Source organism: Salmo trutta, chromosome 16 (assembly GCF_901001165.1).
Source record: "Salmo trutta chromosome 16, fSalTru1.1, whole genome shotgun sequence".
NCBI lineage: Eukaryota > Metazoa > Chordata > Actinopteri > Salmoniformes > Salmonidae > Salmo > Salmo trutta.
Genome location: NC_042972.1, coordinates 20,899,810 through 20,917,075, shown reverse-complemented (window position 1 = coordinate 20,917,075; position 17,266 = coordinate 20,899,810). Strand labels below are relative to the sequence as shown.

Sequence of the window (17,266 nt, the reverse complement as noted above, 5' to 3'; positions counted from 1 at the left end):
TCTAAAGCAGGGGCGTCAAACTCATTCTACGGAGGGCCGAGTGTCTGCGGGTTTTTGTTTTTTCCTTTCAATTAAGACCTGGACAACCAGGTGAGGGGAGTACTGATTAACAACTTTAAATAATCAAGTACAAGGGTGGAGTGAAAACCTGCAGACACTCAGCCTTCTGTAGAATGAGTTTGACACGTGTGCTCTAAAGCACGGGTATTCAACTCTTACGAGGTCAGGGCCTTGCTGGTTTTATGTTCTACCTGATAATGAATTGCAACCATCTGGTGTTTCAGGGAAACAATGAAAAAAATGCAGTGGAACTGGCGTCGAGGTCCAGAGATGAGTTTGAGGGCTCTAAAGATTTCTTCCTTTATTTATAACAACTTTTGAACATACTAAAGGTTGCTGAAGTCTCTTACGTGTTGCTAGCAAACTATACCCTACAGCTCTCTCATCCCAGTCTAATCTCCTTTATCATATTTCTATCACACTGTTGTCTGAACACATTACTGTATTCCTCTCTTCCCTCCTCCTATCTCTGCCTCCCGCTACCCCTGCCCTCCTTTCCTTTAACTTCTCCCCTGTCCCCTCCTCTTCTCTCCACCCCTCCCCTCTCCAGCAGGCGAGCAGTGACAGAGCACCAGCTGATGCATGACCGTGGCAGAGCCTGAAGAGACTAATCTGGTTGTCCAGTGCCATAGAGGGGCTCCACACTGCCCAGACCCGCTCGTCCTGCTGTTGCCCTCAACCCCATCCCGGGCTACACCCCGGGCCTCTCCCCTGCCCTCAACCCACGCCCTGCTGGCTATCAGTCTGGGGAAACCAACCACAAGCACAAGAGGTCAGTGGAGAGACTTATGAGAAACTTATTCGGCTCCCACCTCATGGAACTCTCTGATGGGTGATCCATAGACCCCTCAACTCACTAACTACACTGCACACTTCCGCAGTTACTTACCCCAGTGCTTCCCAAATCTCATACACTCATTATTTGAATCGAAATGATAATCAACAAAGTCAAGGTGCTCAGAACCATCTCTATTTCTAATTCTTTGTCACTGCTTTGAATGTCAATGAGTATGTTAGGCTACTGAAAGTCTGTAACATGGACCATGTCTCTTCTTCATGGCTAGCTGCTTGGAGCCTGCTAGATTTGGCATGTTTTTCAGATATCAGATCTCTGTGAAGATGTACTGTTCAGTCAAAGATGTAAATATCACCTAGTGCTGTGTGCAACAATGCATGGTCGTCTCATTAAAATACGCTTTCTTCATCTGCTGATGATGAGCTCAGTCATTCTTAAATGATTCTTAATTTACTCCAAAGCTCTCTTACATTCTATAATATGGCTTCACAGGAACTGAGAGCCAGAAAAGCAGATTGCTCTGTCTCTGATGGCCATTAACATGTTATCCCCAATGTTTTAGTGCCTCTACTCCGTGAAGGGTGGCTGACTGGCGCTCAGCATTCTGAGTCTGGAACGTGAGACTAGAGGCAGTGCTCTCAAGACTAGGTATGAGCACGGCTTTATCTAGATAACTCAACAACCCGCAAGAGGAGGCTAGAGCACGGCTTTATCTAGATAACTCAACAACCCGCAAGAGGAGGCTAGAGCACGGCTTTATCTAGATAACTCAACAACCCGCAAGAGGAGGCTAGAGCACGGCTTTATCTAGATAACTCAACAACCCGCAAGAGGAGGCTAGAGCACGGCTTTATCTAGATAACTCAACAACCAAAGCTTCCTGCTCTGAGTTCCATGGATTCTTACTGGGCGTTCCACTAGTAGGACCAGGGGATCTAGTGTTTAAAGGAAAGTAGATGGCTATAGTTGTACGTTGTTTACAGGTCACAACAAGAAAAAGCGGTCAAACACATGTATTTAAATTCCAAATTGTCAGTTCAGTTTGTGTTGACAATGATTTAGAAATTAGAAAAAGAACACAAACTCCACACTTTATTTTCACTTTGTGTATAAATAATATACTTTGCTTCGATTTCTATAGCTAAGTCTATATGATCTTGAAGTTAAATAGTGTTGTCAAGAACCGTTACAATTGTTACTCATTCTTTCTGTAAAAATTTTTTTATCATTCAATCACGATTTCAAACGAACATCATAAAGTAACAAGAATGTTTTCTTGCTAAAACAAAAGCTATTGAACGTATCTCATCCAAACTCACAAAAGTCAAATTGCTCCTAATAACAAGGACACACATTTCTGTTAATTCTCTAGAGCGTAACAGTCTGGGGGATAATTATTAACAATATCTATATTAATATTCATACACAGAATATCATTCTAGCCCCCTGAATGTTGCCCTTGAAGAAGCAAACATTAGTGCAGATATGACATTTTTTATTTGTGCAGATACAGTAGGAAACATCCTTCGAGGACACAGAAGGAAAAGGACAAATTATTATAACTTCAATTGTAATAAAAAATAATAGATCATTTATACTTGAATTATAACCCAGGAGTGCATCATTGCAAAGCCTTCATCTTGACATTGACAATTAATCCACAGATGAACCAGCAAACACGTCAGAACGGAGTGTGGAAGCTGGGACAGAGAGTTCCATATGGAGGGAGAGGTCTGGAGCTGGCTTCATAAAGAGATGTAGAGCAGGATGGCTTGACGCACAAGTACACAAACCGCTCACATCACTGAGGATGCTGGGATAGTGGAGGTGGCAGGTGATAGGTGAATTCTAGAGAGAGAGAAGGAGAGATTAAGCAGCAGTTCATCAGCCAGGGGAATAGCTGTATCTGTTGGTCTGTCTCACTGGGGTCACCCTCGTTAGCTTTATTGCTCTGGCCTATTGGGCTGGCCCCTCACTGGCTTTGCATGAGAACATGTTCCATCTGTGAGATCATCTCTGGGATCAGTCTTGTGACTGCATGTGTCTATGTTCATCCCGGCATACCTGCATGCGTCTATGTGCATCCCGGCATACCTGCATGTGTCTATGTGCATCCCGGCATACCTGCATGTGTCTATGTTCATCCCGGCATACCTGCATGTGTCTATGTGCATCCCGGCATACCTGCATGTGTCTATGTGCATCCCGGCATACCTGCATGTGTCTATGTGCATCCCGGCATACCTGCATGTGTCTATGTTCATCCCGGCATACCTGCATGTGTCTATGTGCATCCCTGCATACCTGCATATCTCTATGTGCATCCTGGCATACCTGCATGTGTCTATGTGCATCCCGGCATACCTGCATGTGTCTATGTGCATCCCGGCATACCTGCATGTGTCTATGTGCATCCCGGCATACCTGCATGTGAAGAGTTTATTTCCAAAACTCTATATCCACCAATTTTTCACATTGTGTTTTTTCATCAGAAATTATTGCTTATGGGTGCCTTCATGCTTGTGTAAAATAATAAGTTATTTGTTAGATATTTGTTACACTTCACTGTGTAAAAGCTAGCAGTACTACTTATTTATCTGAGAGTGAGCCCGATATATAACATTATGCAAATAACATGATTATTTGTCTCTATGAAACCATGAAGTAAAAGATTTTAAACAGCGTCAGTCATTGAACAATAAACAATAAAAGCTAATTTACCAACATTTCTGAAAATGGATATCTAGCTTTTTGGAATGAAACTCTTCATGTGTATCTAGCCTCCATAAGTGTGCATATGTAGGCCTATCAAATGCATGCATATGTGTGTTCCTCTCCCTTACACTCACTGTGATCACTGCATGATGTCAGCCAGTTTCTCGTGGTAGTACTCATAGTTGTCCTGGCAGTCCTCCCAAGGGGTGAACGTTAGGTCGTTGTTCTCTACAAAAGTGTCCCAGACATAGGTGAAGTCCATGGGCTTCATCATCCTCAGCTTGCACCCCGCTTGAGACAGAGCATTTAGCCCCGCTTGGATCTCTTGCTCCTCCCACTCAAACAGCCGGGCTGAAAATAGGGTCATCTTGATGGTCTTCCTTGCCCGGAGGGCCTCTGCGATCTTAGCCGCGCAGGCCGCACAGGGGCTGGATGACATGTACCTGGGACAGGGGAGGGGGTAAAGATTAATTAGGCACATGTGATGAGGTCATAGAGAGTGTTCTAATCTTTTAATTTAGTGCTGCTAACTTCCTGTGAAACGGGCCACAGCTATTTGTGTAGATACTGTATGTATGTATGTGCGACTGTGTATTTGACAGATAGTTACCAGGTGACAGTGTATTTGAGAGATATGTAGCCGGTGACTGTATTTGAGAGATACGTACCAGGTGACAGTGTATTTAAGAGATCATTACCATGCAGGTGACAGTGTACTGGAGAGAGAGTTACCAGGTGAGAGTTTACTTGATCGATAGTTACCAGGTGACAGTGTTTGTGAGAGATAGTTACAAGGTGACTGTTTATTTGAGAGATAGATACCAGGTGACAGTGTATTTAACTGCAGGGTCGTAGTCTGGGAGAGTCTGGAGGAAGAAGGCCTGCTCAGCGTGGGCTCCTGAGTGTTCATCCTCCAGATAACCTCTCATCAGACCATCATCAGCTTTCCCCTTGTCCACCAGGTAACACAGGAACGTCTTGTTACGACCTGACGAGTACTCCACGTTCTTGAACTGGAACTTGAATTGGAACGGGTCGATGCGGTCCCTGGATGGAGAGGGAATAGGGGGATGGGGTTAATTAACCAATGGGAGAAGGGTTCTCTATCGTCAGTACACTATTCAAGGTTAAAGAGGGCTGATTTAACATTTTGCCATCCCAAACTTAATTGATTGTGTTATAGTATGTCATATTATTATTATGAAGTGTTTCTTCTAACAATAACAATGTTATACAGTTGTCATTACATTCCTATATCAGACAGACACGTAAACTCCATAGCTTGCATATTAAATATTTTTCAAACCCTCAGGTGGATATTTTTACTGAGACAAGTCAGGTGTACAGTTCCACAACATGACCTATCTGTCTGTTATAACAGCTTACAGTTACTGTAACATATGTTTCAGTTTGGTTCTCTCCCACAAATATTTACACAATGGAATCTACAACCTGTATGCAGGATGGCTCTAAATACACTCCTGGGGGCATTTTACCCCCTGGATCAGTGACCTCTGTGTTATTTAAAACCAGACAAACAAAGACACACCGAAACAGGGGAGCAGAGGGGGTGGCTGCCTGGCTGGAACAGCAGACAGATGAAAGAGCCGGAAGCACGGCAGGGCAGGGTAGAGCAGGCAGAAAGACAGGAGTACAGGGTTAATTTTAGTGTGTAAGCGTGGACTAGCTCTGTAGCCCTCTGACTCATTGACCCACTTCAACATTAACTATGGCAAGACCAGGGCAGGCCCAGCAGGGCTTTGTGTGGCCCGCGGCAGCGGCCAAGATCACCCCACTGGTACGGTGCATGGTCAGTACTAACTGCACAGGACAGAGGTAAAGTACTACGCTGTCTAGCTAGAAACACAATTATATTCACAAACCCTGATCTTCACCCTTATTATAGCCCTAACCCTAAGATGAAAACAAGAGCAAATAGCTTATACTTGTGCTCATCAGTTTGGACAATATTGCCACTTTGTCCCTGTTTAGTAATCATCTAGGCAGTTATATTTGGTGATGTGGTCAGATGATGATAACAGTCACTTGAAACGATAGTTTTAGTGCCTCACCACAAACTAAAAGAAGTGCAGACCCTTTTCTTCAAATCTGTCACACCTCACCAGTTCTTCTTCTCAATAAGGTATGTCCAAGGATTCTGGATCCTGACCCAGTTCAAACGTTTTGATTATGAGACAGCAATTTTGAAAATGGCAGAGCCGAGTCGTGTGTGTCTAATGGAGGCTTTCAATGGATGGCTAGTCAACTGTGCAGTGAATCCTACAGTAATCATTGAGTAATCCACAGGCTCTGTCCACAGAGAAGGGTGTTGTTTATCCCTTTGATTTCGTCAAATATATGCTATACAGTACATATTGCATTTTGTTGCAGTGTCAACAAGTTTAACCTCCAACACAGTGACACCCAAAAGATGACAAAAAATCCACCAGATGGTGGGGTGATAAAAACAAAGCCAGAGGGTATTTCTGTACCCTGGGCCGTACCTATGAACCAAGACTCTCACATCTCATCCACCCTGCAAAGAATCCTAAACACAGATCAACTCAGAATGGAAAAATCCCTTAAAGCTGTAACTTAACCAAGCCCCTCACTGCTGCAACACGACCCAGTACGCTAACACACCAACTCACAGGGGATAACCCAATGACTGTGCAACTTTACAGGCCTCTAGTGGTCAACCAATGACTGGGCCGGATGGAATTTGTGGAAGCACAATTAAGCCCCCAGAAGTCCATTGAAATAAATGCCTGTGGAATTGATTTAACAAGATTCTACCAAACATTGAAACATACTCTATTATTGATTAGATAAGCAGACAACACTATGAAGGTAATGAAAACTTTCGATGAAACTATCTTGTACAGTTTACCTTCATTTTGGATATAATTTTACTTTATAGTAAAACTCAGTGGCTATGTTCTGCCTGACATTTGACTACTTATTTTAGAGTGAACCTGCTGTCACAATGTTAAGTCGTTTGGACAGTCACAACAAAACCACTGTGGACGTTCCAGTGTTTCACAGAGTTCTAGTGTTCAACAGAGTTCTACGGTGTTCCACAGCATTCTAAACCCATTTCCTCCTGTCACATTGGAATGACAGTGGATATCTCTCTCCATAATGGGAGACGCAACCCACATCATCCCTCTAAAGGTCATTTGGCAACACTTCAGTTCTCTGTCTACTTTGGTAACAACTATGTAATTACTCAGCTATAGATATTAATTACAGATTATTATACAGTAGGAAACAATACATGAATTGTGATTCAATGTCACTTTGTGCCCCCAACATAAAACATGAGATCAAAGCAGCAGGAGACAGAGACATACAGTACAGACACACATGGTATCTGTTGTCACCCACCCTTCCATGATCTCCCAAGGAGGCAGCTCAATGGGTTCGTACTCTCCATTTGCTTCGTTAGCCTCCGCCGCCCTGTTAGCCATGTCTTTATTAGCTGTGGCTCCCTCTTCCATTGGGACCTCTCCGTTCCCCTCCACCTTCTCCCCAACCACCAGGACCTTTTCCTCTTCCTTCACTAAACTTGACTTCACCTCCCTCTTCATCTCTGTCTTCACCTCTTTCTTGATCTCCACCGCTGTCTTTGTTGTCCTCTCTTTCTTCCTCACCATCAGTTTGCTGTTGGCAGTAGCACCCTTCTTGTCGGCCATGGTGACTGGTCTGGGAATGGTAGTCCTGTGAGTGTGAGGTGTGTGTGTGAGTGAGGTATATGAGAAGTGGAGGTGGCTAGGGTCTGGGGGTTGAAGCAGAAATAGGGAAAGAAGACAGGAGGGTTACAGAGAGAGATATAGAGGGGAACAGGGGGTAGCAGAGAGAAAGTGAGAGAAATAGAGAAGAGTGGTAGTAGAGAGAGAGAGAGAGAGAGAGAGAGAGAGAGAGAGAGAGAGAGAGAGAGAGAGAGAGAGAGAGAGAGAGAGAGAGAGAGAGAGAGAGAGAGAGAGAGAGAGAGAGAGAGAGAGAGAGAGAGAGAGAGAGAGAGAGAGAGAGAGAGAGAGAGAGAGAGAGAGAGAGAGAGAGAGAATAAGGGGGACAGGCAGCTGCTGCTCTTACTCCAACCAGGTCTATTATAAGACACAGGGGGGAGGGGACCTGACTCACCCTTGATGCCCCTCTGTTGTAGCAGGAGAGAAGGTAGGGAGGGGGGCCTTGATATTTATTCAATTTAATTTGTAGTTGTACAAAGGGGGGGGGGTTCAGTTTGGGAAAGTAGGGAGGGGGAAGAGAGAAGTGCTTGTTGAGGGTGAGCAGAGGTGCTTGTTGAGCTAGTGGAGAAAGCAGACTGATTGATATAAGGTTTGGGGAGGGGAAGAGGTGGGGGGAGAGGGAGAGCAGAGGGGAAGGAAGGTGCTGTAAGACGGAGGGGTGCAGGTGCTCAGGGTGTTCATGTCAGTGGGTTAATCGATAAATGATACTGGGCTCCTGATTTACTGAGAGTAGGTTCATACTTTAGGCTTGAGCTCTGGATGGTCTTTTAGTCAAAGTCTTCAAAATGGGGTCTCAATGCTATCCAATACCTTGGATCTCAGGTTGAACGTTTACAGTCATCAAAGAAAAGGCCAAAGATGCCTTCAGATACATGATCTACATCCAATATGACTGTTAGATAATAGCATTACCTTCTGACACACTGTGCTTGTAGACCTTCGCTAGTCTACTTTGTCGCTGTGCACTTGTAAAACGATATAGAATATGTTGTATACGATATGAGTTTGCCAGTGAAGATAATAAAGGAAACATTGAGCCAGTTTACTTTCAATCGCTTCCACGTCCTTGGCCCATTGAACATGCTCTGTTTTCACCATCCACTGCAGTGAACCGTTCCCAGTATAGAGAAACAGTACAGTGTTTAAAGAAACAGGTCTGTGACTACAGTAAATCTTCCTCTGTGTAACTCAATGCTGAGGGGGGTTTTCCTATCTCCAGCACCACCTGTCCAGCTCCCAGCTTCTGTTATGGGTGTAAGATGGCACAGTGATGTCATCTGTTGGTAAATGTTAATTACTGCAACTCCAGTGTTTTTACCGGTGTGCTTGAAATACCCGGATGTATTGCAATATACTGAACAAGACTGGTTACTCGCATCAATGCCTCTGTCTCGTCATTTAACATTCAAACATGGTGTCAGAGTCGGATAACTAACCATGCTTTCCGCAAATTAGAGCCACCTGTTCTGGTTTATCCCCTGAAAAATGCTTATTTGAGTAAAACTTCGCCTGATGCCGGAATTGTCCTTAGCTAGAGTGAGTTTGCTAGTTAGCTTCAGTGTTGTTAGCACCGGTTAGACATGGCAGCGAACATTCCCCCTCCCGCCGTTATGAAGCTCAGCGGAGATTGGAGCACAAACTGGGATACGTTTAGAGGTGAATGGGAGGACTATGCACTAGCAACGGGACTTCAGGAAAAGGACGATGAGGTAGTGGCTGCCACTTTGAGGACTATAATGGGAACAGAATGCCGACACGTATACAAACACAACCTGAACCTAACAGCAGCTCAGCAAGGTAACGCTACAGCTATTCTTGATGCTCTTGAACATTATTTTAAGCCAGCAAAGAACGTTATCTACGAGCGTTATGTTTTCGGTTGTTGCAAACAGGAGGACGGGGAGTCCATTGACAGCTTTGTCACTAGGCTAAGGGAAAAGGCACATGTGACTATGGTGCTTTAAGAGATGAACTGATCAGAGATAAGCTAGTGCTTGGCATAACTGATGAGGGCACCCGCAGACGTTTGCTGAGAGAACGTGACCTGACGCTGGTCTTGGCAGTGGAGACATGCCGTGCAGCAGAGCTTACTGATATACGGATAAGGTCCATGGAACTAGAAAGACAACATATGGACAATGTCAATGCTACATTCAGGCAGCCAGTAAAGAAATTCCCCTTTGCCACAGCTAATGCTAATACTACAGCCAACTCTGCAGCAGACAATCCCAATACGTGCAGATATTGTGGCATTTCTCATGGACGAGGAAAAGAATACTGCCCAGCCTATGGAAAAATATGCAAATCCTGTGGTACAGCTAATCACTTCGCGAGGGTCTGCATGAAAAGCAAGAGAAAGGAGGGTAAAGTGCACTCCATTGAAACAAACACAGATGAAGGGAACAACAGCACAGAGGATGTATATGCTAGCGAGTGCATAGGGGCAGTGAGGGCAAAAGGACAAAAGTGGTTTGTCACTTTGCTACTTAATAATAAACCACAGCAATGCCAGCTAGATTCAGGGGCCACATGTAACGTTATGAGCCTTAAAGACAAAAGGAGGCTCGCGCCCAGAGACAAACTCACACAGAGTAGCACCAAGCTGAAACTGTATTCAGGACAGCTCATGACCTCTTTAGGCCTGTTTGTGACAGAGTGTGTTTTACGTGGCCAGAAACACACCCTTGAGTTTGAAATAGTTGAGGCTAGTCAACAGCCATTACTGTCAGGTTCTACATGCGAGCGCCTTGGACTTATTAACTTCACCATCCCAGCTGATCTTAACATTATAGACAAAGTCCAGGCTGGGCCCCTCAGCAAGGAGACTCCTAAGCAAGTACCATGATGTCTTCAATGCACCGGTCGAGTCAGTTCCCGGCGAAGTCCACTTTGAGTTGGACGCAGCAATCCAGCCTGTCCAGTGTGCACCCCGCAATGTACCAGTGGCCATGAAAGCAGCTACAAAGGCTCAGCTTGACAAATACGAAGCAGATGGCCACATGATATCCGTCACCGAGCCTACAGACTGGATAAGTAATATGGTCATCGTCAAGAAACCAGACAAGCTACGGATATGCATTGATCCTAAACACCTCAACCGGGCTCTGAGACGCTCACATTACATTATGCCCACGTTGGAGGATGTTCTTTACAAGCTCCCAAAGGCCAGAGTCTTCACGCTCGTGGACGCCAGAGATGCCTTCCTGCAGTGCAAGCTCGACGAGCCCAGCAGCTACATGACCACCTTTTGGACACCCTGGGGCAGGAAGAGGTGGTTGAAGCTCCCGTTTGGTGTCTCCGTGGCTCCAGAGGTGTATCAGCGGAAACAGCATGAGCTGTTGATGGGACTCAGTGGCGTGGAACCCATAGCAGATGACATCCTCGTAGTGGGCTGTGGGGACAGTGATGAGGAGGCAGAATGTGACCATGACGCCAAGCTGCTGGCCCTGATGGTCAGATGCAGACAGGTCAAGCTAAGGCTAAGCATAAAAAAGCTTCAGTTTAAAGTGCCAGAGGTCCGCTTTCATGGGCACATCTTGTCCTCCACTGGATTGAAGGCGGATCCTGATAAAGTGAAGGCTGTCTTGGAAATGCCCCACCCATCTGACGTGAAGGCAGTGCAGCGCTTCGTCGGATTCGTCACCTACCTGGCCAAGTTCCTACCGCGGCTCTCTGAAGTGTGTGAGCCACTAAGGAGGCTCATGGACAAGGACACCATCTGGCATTGGCTCCCAAAACATGACGCAGCAGTGAGGGAAATAAAACAACTGGTCACCCAGACACCTGTACTGCGATACTACGATGTGTCAAAACCTGTCACGATTCAGAGTGACTCAAGCCAGTATGGACTTGGCTGTTGCCTCATGCAGGAGGGCCAGCCTGTGGCATTCGCCTCTAGGGCACTCACCCCAACAGAGCAGAACTATGCCCAGATAGAGAAGGAGTGCCTCAGCATTGTGTTTGCATGCCAACGCTTCCACCACTACCTGTACGGGCGCGACAATATTACCGCAGAGACAGATCACAAGCCCCTTATTGCTATATTCAGCAAGCCTCTCCTGAATGCCCCGAAACAACTGCAGAGCATGCGACTGGCCCTACAAAACTACAACCTCAAGGTGGTGTATAAGCCAGGGCCAGAGATGTATGTGAGTGACACGCTCAGCAGGGCTACTGCATCAGGCACTCACACACGCTCCGTGCATGAACGACACGCAGTGTGCAGCTTACAAACAGAGCAAGTGGATGTTGAACACATCAACCAGGCTGACTACCTCAATGTCACGGACCAGCGCCTTATACAAATCAGACAGCACACAGACAGGGACGAGCAACTCCAGGCATTGAGGTCTGTGATTCTGATGGGCTGGCCCGACTGCAAGGAAGAAACTGCTTTAGCCGTCAGAGATTATTGGCCAGTCAAAGAGGAGCTCAGTGTTCAAAACGGAGTAATATTCAAGGGTCAGAGTCGTTATTCCCCGGTCTCTGCGCCCTGAGATGTTGGCGCGCGTGCACTCAAGTCACATAGGAGGTGAGGCCTGTTACAGACAAGCACGTGACACACTGTATTGGCCAGGAATGCAGAGTGAAATCAAAGACTATGTCAGTAAATGCACAATCTGCAATGAATATGCCACTGAGCAACAGAGAGAGACGATGATGTCCCACGAGCTACCGATGCGCCCCTGGCAGATAGTAAGTCTAGATCTCTTCCAGCACAGTGGCAAAGACTTTCTGCTGGTAGTCGATCATTACTCAGACTTCTGGGAGATTGACCTCCTCCCCGACCTCTCAGCAGAGACAACAATCAAACGCTGCAAGGCTCAGTTTGCCCGCTATGGCCAGCCAGATAGGGTAATTTCAGACAATGGACCCCAATTCTCCGGAGTTGAGTTCCGAAAATTTGCTGCAGAATGGGAATTCGAGCACGTCACTTCATCACCACGACACCCAAAAGCTAATGGGAAGGCGGAGTCCGCAGTCAAAATCGCAAAGAACCTCTGCACAAAAGCTCTGCGAGAGGGCAAAGATGCCTGGAAAGCAATCCTGCAGTGGCGCAATACCCCGACAGAAGGCATGGATAGCAGCCCGGCCCAGCGCCTCATGGCACGGCGCTTAAAAGCAGCTCTGCCAGTAGCCAGCACTCTCCTGGAGCCATGTGTGGTGACAGACGTGCTGGTGAAGCTACGTCACAGAAGACAGGTCTCCAAGTTCATCTATGACAAATCAGCAAAAGACTTACCTGAGCTCAGGGTGGGTGAAACGGTGTGGATGAAGCCACTACCAGGGGACCGGCCTCTGGAGACTCGTATCCTGTGTACAGAAAGTGGCACCACGCTCCTACTTGGTCGAGGTGAATGGATCACGGTACCGTCGTAACAGGGTTGACCTTCGGATTGGTGAGCCAGCACCTACTCAGAACCCTGATGGTCAAAGGGGTCGCATGACAAAAGACAGAACCCCAGCAAGTCACATGGGGCCTGAGGCACTGGGCGAAGAGCCAGGGGATCACAGGTCGGACGCTCCCTCGCCCATCAATACTCCCCTTAGACAGTCAGGTGACACGCCTGTGCGGGAACCTGCAGTCCTCGCAGACAAGCCCCCTGTCTTTTCACGCTGTGGGCGTCTGTCCCAGCCACCAAAAATACTTAATCTGTAGGTTTCCCATTAGGGATTGTTGACAGAGATAAAAGTGAAGAGAGTATCAAAATGTGTTAAGTTGTTACCTGAAAGAAAAAAATGATAATAATAAAATACTAAACTGTTCATGTTGGAAATTATTACTAGGTTTGTTTTGTTAGTGAATTGACAGCTCCTGTCCTATTTTATAAAAGGAAAGATGTTATGGGTGTAAGATGGCACAGTGATGCCATCTGTTGGTAAATGTTAATTACTGCAACTCCAGTGTTTTTACCGGTGTGCTTGAAATACCCGGATGTATTGCAATATACTGAACAAGACTGGTTACTCGCATCAATGCCTCTGTCTCGTCATTTAACATTCAAACAGCTTCCTAAAGGTATTCTCTGGGGGTTATCTCTGGGGGTTATCTCTGGGGGTTATCTCTGGGGGTTATCTCTGGGGGTTATCTCTGTGGGTTATCTCTGTGGGTTATCCGTGGTACTGCAAAATGCCAAATAGAATTAGCTGGTCAGTCACCATTCAAACATACAGTCAAATAGTCAACCCCTGAATATGGACCTGATCATTTATACCGATGACGCTGTGATTATTAAATTATCTGCTTTGATTTTAGGTTTGGGATTTGAAGGCATTACAGTATTAAAGCTAGAACGGTTAATTGAAACAATCACAAAGCGGCTCCCCTTTCGCTAAAAAGATATGGAATGGGGCTGGGAATATGTAACCACTCAAATTCATATGCAGCGCTATGGTTGGAAGGATTGACCATCCAATATATCAAATGTATAGTTTTAACCATGTTTTGAAGCTACATAGTGTTTGTTTACATTTACATTGTTTACAAACACTGGAGTAAAACAAGCTTATATTTGGGGTTCTGATGGGGTACTACTGTTGAACTAAGCTCATGAGGCATTTATAAGTTATAGTCTTCAAGAATCAATGGGAATATATAATTAATGTATAAGTCCACAAATGTATGTAGCAAATAAGGGTTCTAGTATAAGTGGGTAGTTTGACACTGTCCTGCACTTTCACTTTTGTTCCACCAGAGGGGAGTGTGAGTGTGTGTAGTAACAAGAGGAGGACGCTTCATTGACTATCACCATTCTCTCTTTCCCTCTCTCTCTGTCACACACACACCCGCGGTGGTCATTGCTGAGGTCCATAGTCTGATCCCAGATTCTCAGACATGACATCATATCACTGTGTGAACATCAACCAGGTAGGGTAGACGGGCAGAAAGCCCCCCCCCATCCCCTCAGCACAGTTTCTGTTTTCCACTGCTTTCTCTCCTTTGCCCTCTTTCACTCTACTATCTCTCTCATACACTTGCTTGCTACCTCTTTCCCCCTCTTCTCCCTCTTCTCTCTCAGCTCTACAGATCCCCTTAGTACTGAGACCACTCTCTGGCCAGGGCGTTTCCTCTGTAACTCACTGGCCTGTGTGGCGGAGAGGGTTGAGGCTGAGCTAAAGGGATATGGGTGGGGGGGATGGAAGGGTTTGTGAATGTGTAACTGATTTTTTCTCCTCTACCAGACCTTGGCTGCCCAACAACATACCAGTTCCCTAAAACCGATCTCACAATTACTGTTTGACCTGATTCAAGGTTGCTGTTTCACTCATTTTGTAACAGAATTATGCATTAGGATCCCCATTAGCTGTTGTGAAAGCAGCAGCTACTCTTCCTGGGGTCCACACAGAACATAAAACGTTCCATAATACAGAACGTCATACATTTTAAAAAGGCACACACAGCCAAGTTTTTAAAAAGTTTTTCCAAGTTTTAAAATTAGACATATTCAACATTGGCCATGCTGTCAATAAAGCATGATTTGTGCCACGCTCAAAACAACTGTTAACTCGAAACTGTGAAAACTTGACTTCAATGAATTCAAGACAACTGGGAAGTCAGGAATAAACAAGCTCCGACTGTGAAAATACGTTTTGAATGGTCATCGAACTCGGAATTGTAAATCCAGCCTTCAGAAACGACCTGAAGATCAATGACGTCATCATGATTCAGCCTTGTTTTTTTCCAGTTTCCAGTTGTTTTGAAAGCATAATAAATCCAGAAGATGCCAGACTTTGTTGACAAAATTTGCCCACGAAGGACCGCCACGCCACCTTCCTGTTCAAGTGAGCACAACAAGGTGAGTCCAAAGATGTATTGTATGCTGCATAAATGATAATATGCCAGGGAGATATGTACAGTATACTGTAGTTAAGAAGTGTTTGTTGTGTAGTAAGATATTAGTAGCCCATGTGCCCCTAATAATTCGGTATATTTACCCCTCTTAATTTCACCTACTGTTCTGACTTGGTGGTGCACATGTAGCCTATAACCTGTTTTAGAGAAATGTAATCATTGAATATTGTAAGAGCTTTCAATGTCTGCTTATATGCCCCTTTTATTTATCCGACAGTTCTGACTTGTTGTACAGGGAGAACACCGTAATAACGGCCCATGTTCTGAATTCTGTCGCTGTACTTTTCAAAAGTGCTAAACAAATAGTTATATTGACTACGTCCGTCCTAGCTCACTCTTAGCTCACTCCTAGCTCACTCGAAATTACGGATTGCCTCTTATCCGCTTGTCGTCCGCTTATGCCATAGTTTGTACATCTCAATTGTCATTAGAAACCACATTTGCTTAAGCAAGTCAGCCATGTTTCGCTGCCATACAAGGCTCCGCTGATAGCCAGGTGTAGCAGTGGTAAGGTGTTGGGACTCTGCTGTTGGGACAGCTTTATGTCGGCCCTAACAGTTTGTGCACACCGTTTGTCACCATTATAGTGCAATTAATGTATTGTTTAGTGTTGTGTTTTGTCGTGGCTTTGCTGGCATGCATCCCACCAGGATTTAAATGCTAAAATCGACATTGAAAAGATACATCCCAAAATATAGGTCAAATAGGGAATAGGCGTTGTGCCGTGAAATGTTGCTTTATCTGTTTTTTTAAACCAGGTCTTTTGTTCATTTGCACAATATGAGGTGGAAGGGAGTTCCATGCAATAATGGCTATATAATGCTGTAAGCTTTCTTGAATTTGTTCTCGATTTGGGGACTGTGAAAAGACCACTGGTGGCATGTCTGGTGGGATAAGTATGTGTATTAGAGATGTGTGTAAGTTGACTATGCAAACAATTTTTAATTTTCAACACATTAATGCTTCTTATAAAAATAATAACTCATGTAGTCAGTCTCTCCTCAACTCTTCTGGTTTTTACATCAAGTTTCTATTATTTCAATTCATAGGATTCATACAATACATTTCTAGATCTATTTTTGAATCCCCCCAACCCCTCACTGGCATTCTGATAGCATGTCAAATAAATCATGAGAAAAAAACTCAAATGTATATTACTGTCACGTTGGTAACAATGATTTGGGAGACAGGCGCAGGAATGCGTGATAGGGTTTTTTATTACGCCCCAAATTGGCACGGGATGAAGACAAAACAAACACTATGCAAAACACAGGGTTGAAACCCAAACAAAAGAGTGAGGAGTACCTTGAATAAATAACACAATGATTAACCCACGGGACGAGACCCGTAATCATCTGCACAATCCACAAGGGCATGAAAACCAAAACACACAGCACAGGTACTCACACGCACCAACGGACATTGTAACAATAATCGACAGCACCATGGTGAACAAAGAGCACATATATACAAATACAATCAGTGGGAATAGGGGCCAGGTGTGCGCAATGAAAGTTCCAGAGGGATCCGTGACAATTACATAGTATATCTACTGAACAATACATCAGGAATGTAAATGCCCATTGGTTAAGAGTTCAGAAATGTCCGCTGCTCCAGAGAGGACACCTTGGCCATGTGGATTCTGGCCGTGGAGAGCTCCATAACTACAATTTCCTTAAATGTGAGCAGCCATTGTTGCAATGGTAACTGATGAGGTGGAGTCCACCAATGTACAATCATTTTCTTAGCAGCTTAGCATACACTGCTCAAAAAAATAAAGGGAACACTAAAATAACACATCCTAGATCTGAATGAATGATATAATCTTATTAAATACTTTTTTCTTTACATAGTTGAATGTGCTGACAACAAAATCACACAAAAATAATCAATGGAAATCCAATTTATCAACCCATGGACGTCTGGATTTGGAGTCACACTCAATTAAAGTGGATAACCACACTACAGGCTGATCCAACTTTGATGTAATGTCCTTAAAACAAGTCAAAATGAGGCTGAGTAGTGTGTGTGGCCTCCACGTGCCTGTATGACCTCCCTACAATGCCTGGGCATGCTCCTGATGAGGTGGCGGAT

The 17,266-nt window shown here is 44.9% G+C and overlaps 1 protein-coding gene across 2 annotated transcripts; it reads right to left on the bottom strand.

Moving 5' to 3' along the window:
* Positions 1-1,936: 1,936 nt before the first annotated feature.
* On the bottom strand, positions 1,937-7,444 carry LOC115150300 (C->U-editing enzyme APOBEC-2-like). Of its 2 annotated transcripts, none has more exons than XM_029693432.1 (4): positions 6,959-7,444; positions 4,394-4,618; positions 3,700-4,014; positions 1,937-2,704 (listed from the first exon to the last, which is right to left on the bottom strand). In XM_029693432.1, the coding sequence occupies exons 1-3, from the start codon at positions 7,264-7,266 to the stop codon at positions 3,711-3,713; spliced, it is 837 nt and encodes a 278-aa protein (XP_029549292.1). In that variant the 5' UTR covers positions 7,267-7,444; the 3' UTR covers positions 1,937-2,704; positions 3,700-3,710. The 2 variants fall into 2 exon arrangements, with proteins under 2 accessions (XP_029549292.1, XP_029549291.1); XM_029693431.1 differs by having other exon boundaries at positions 2,335-2,704; positions 3,706-4,014.
* Between the last annotated feature and the right edge of the window lie 9,822 nt (positions 7,445-17,266).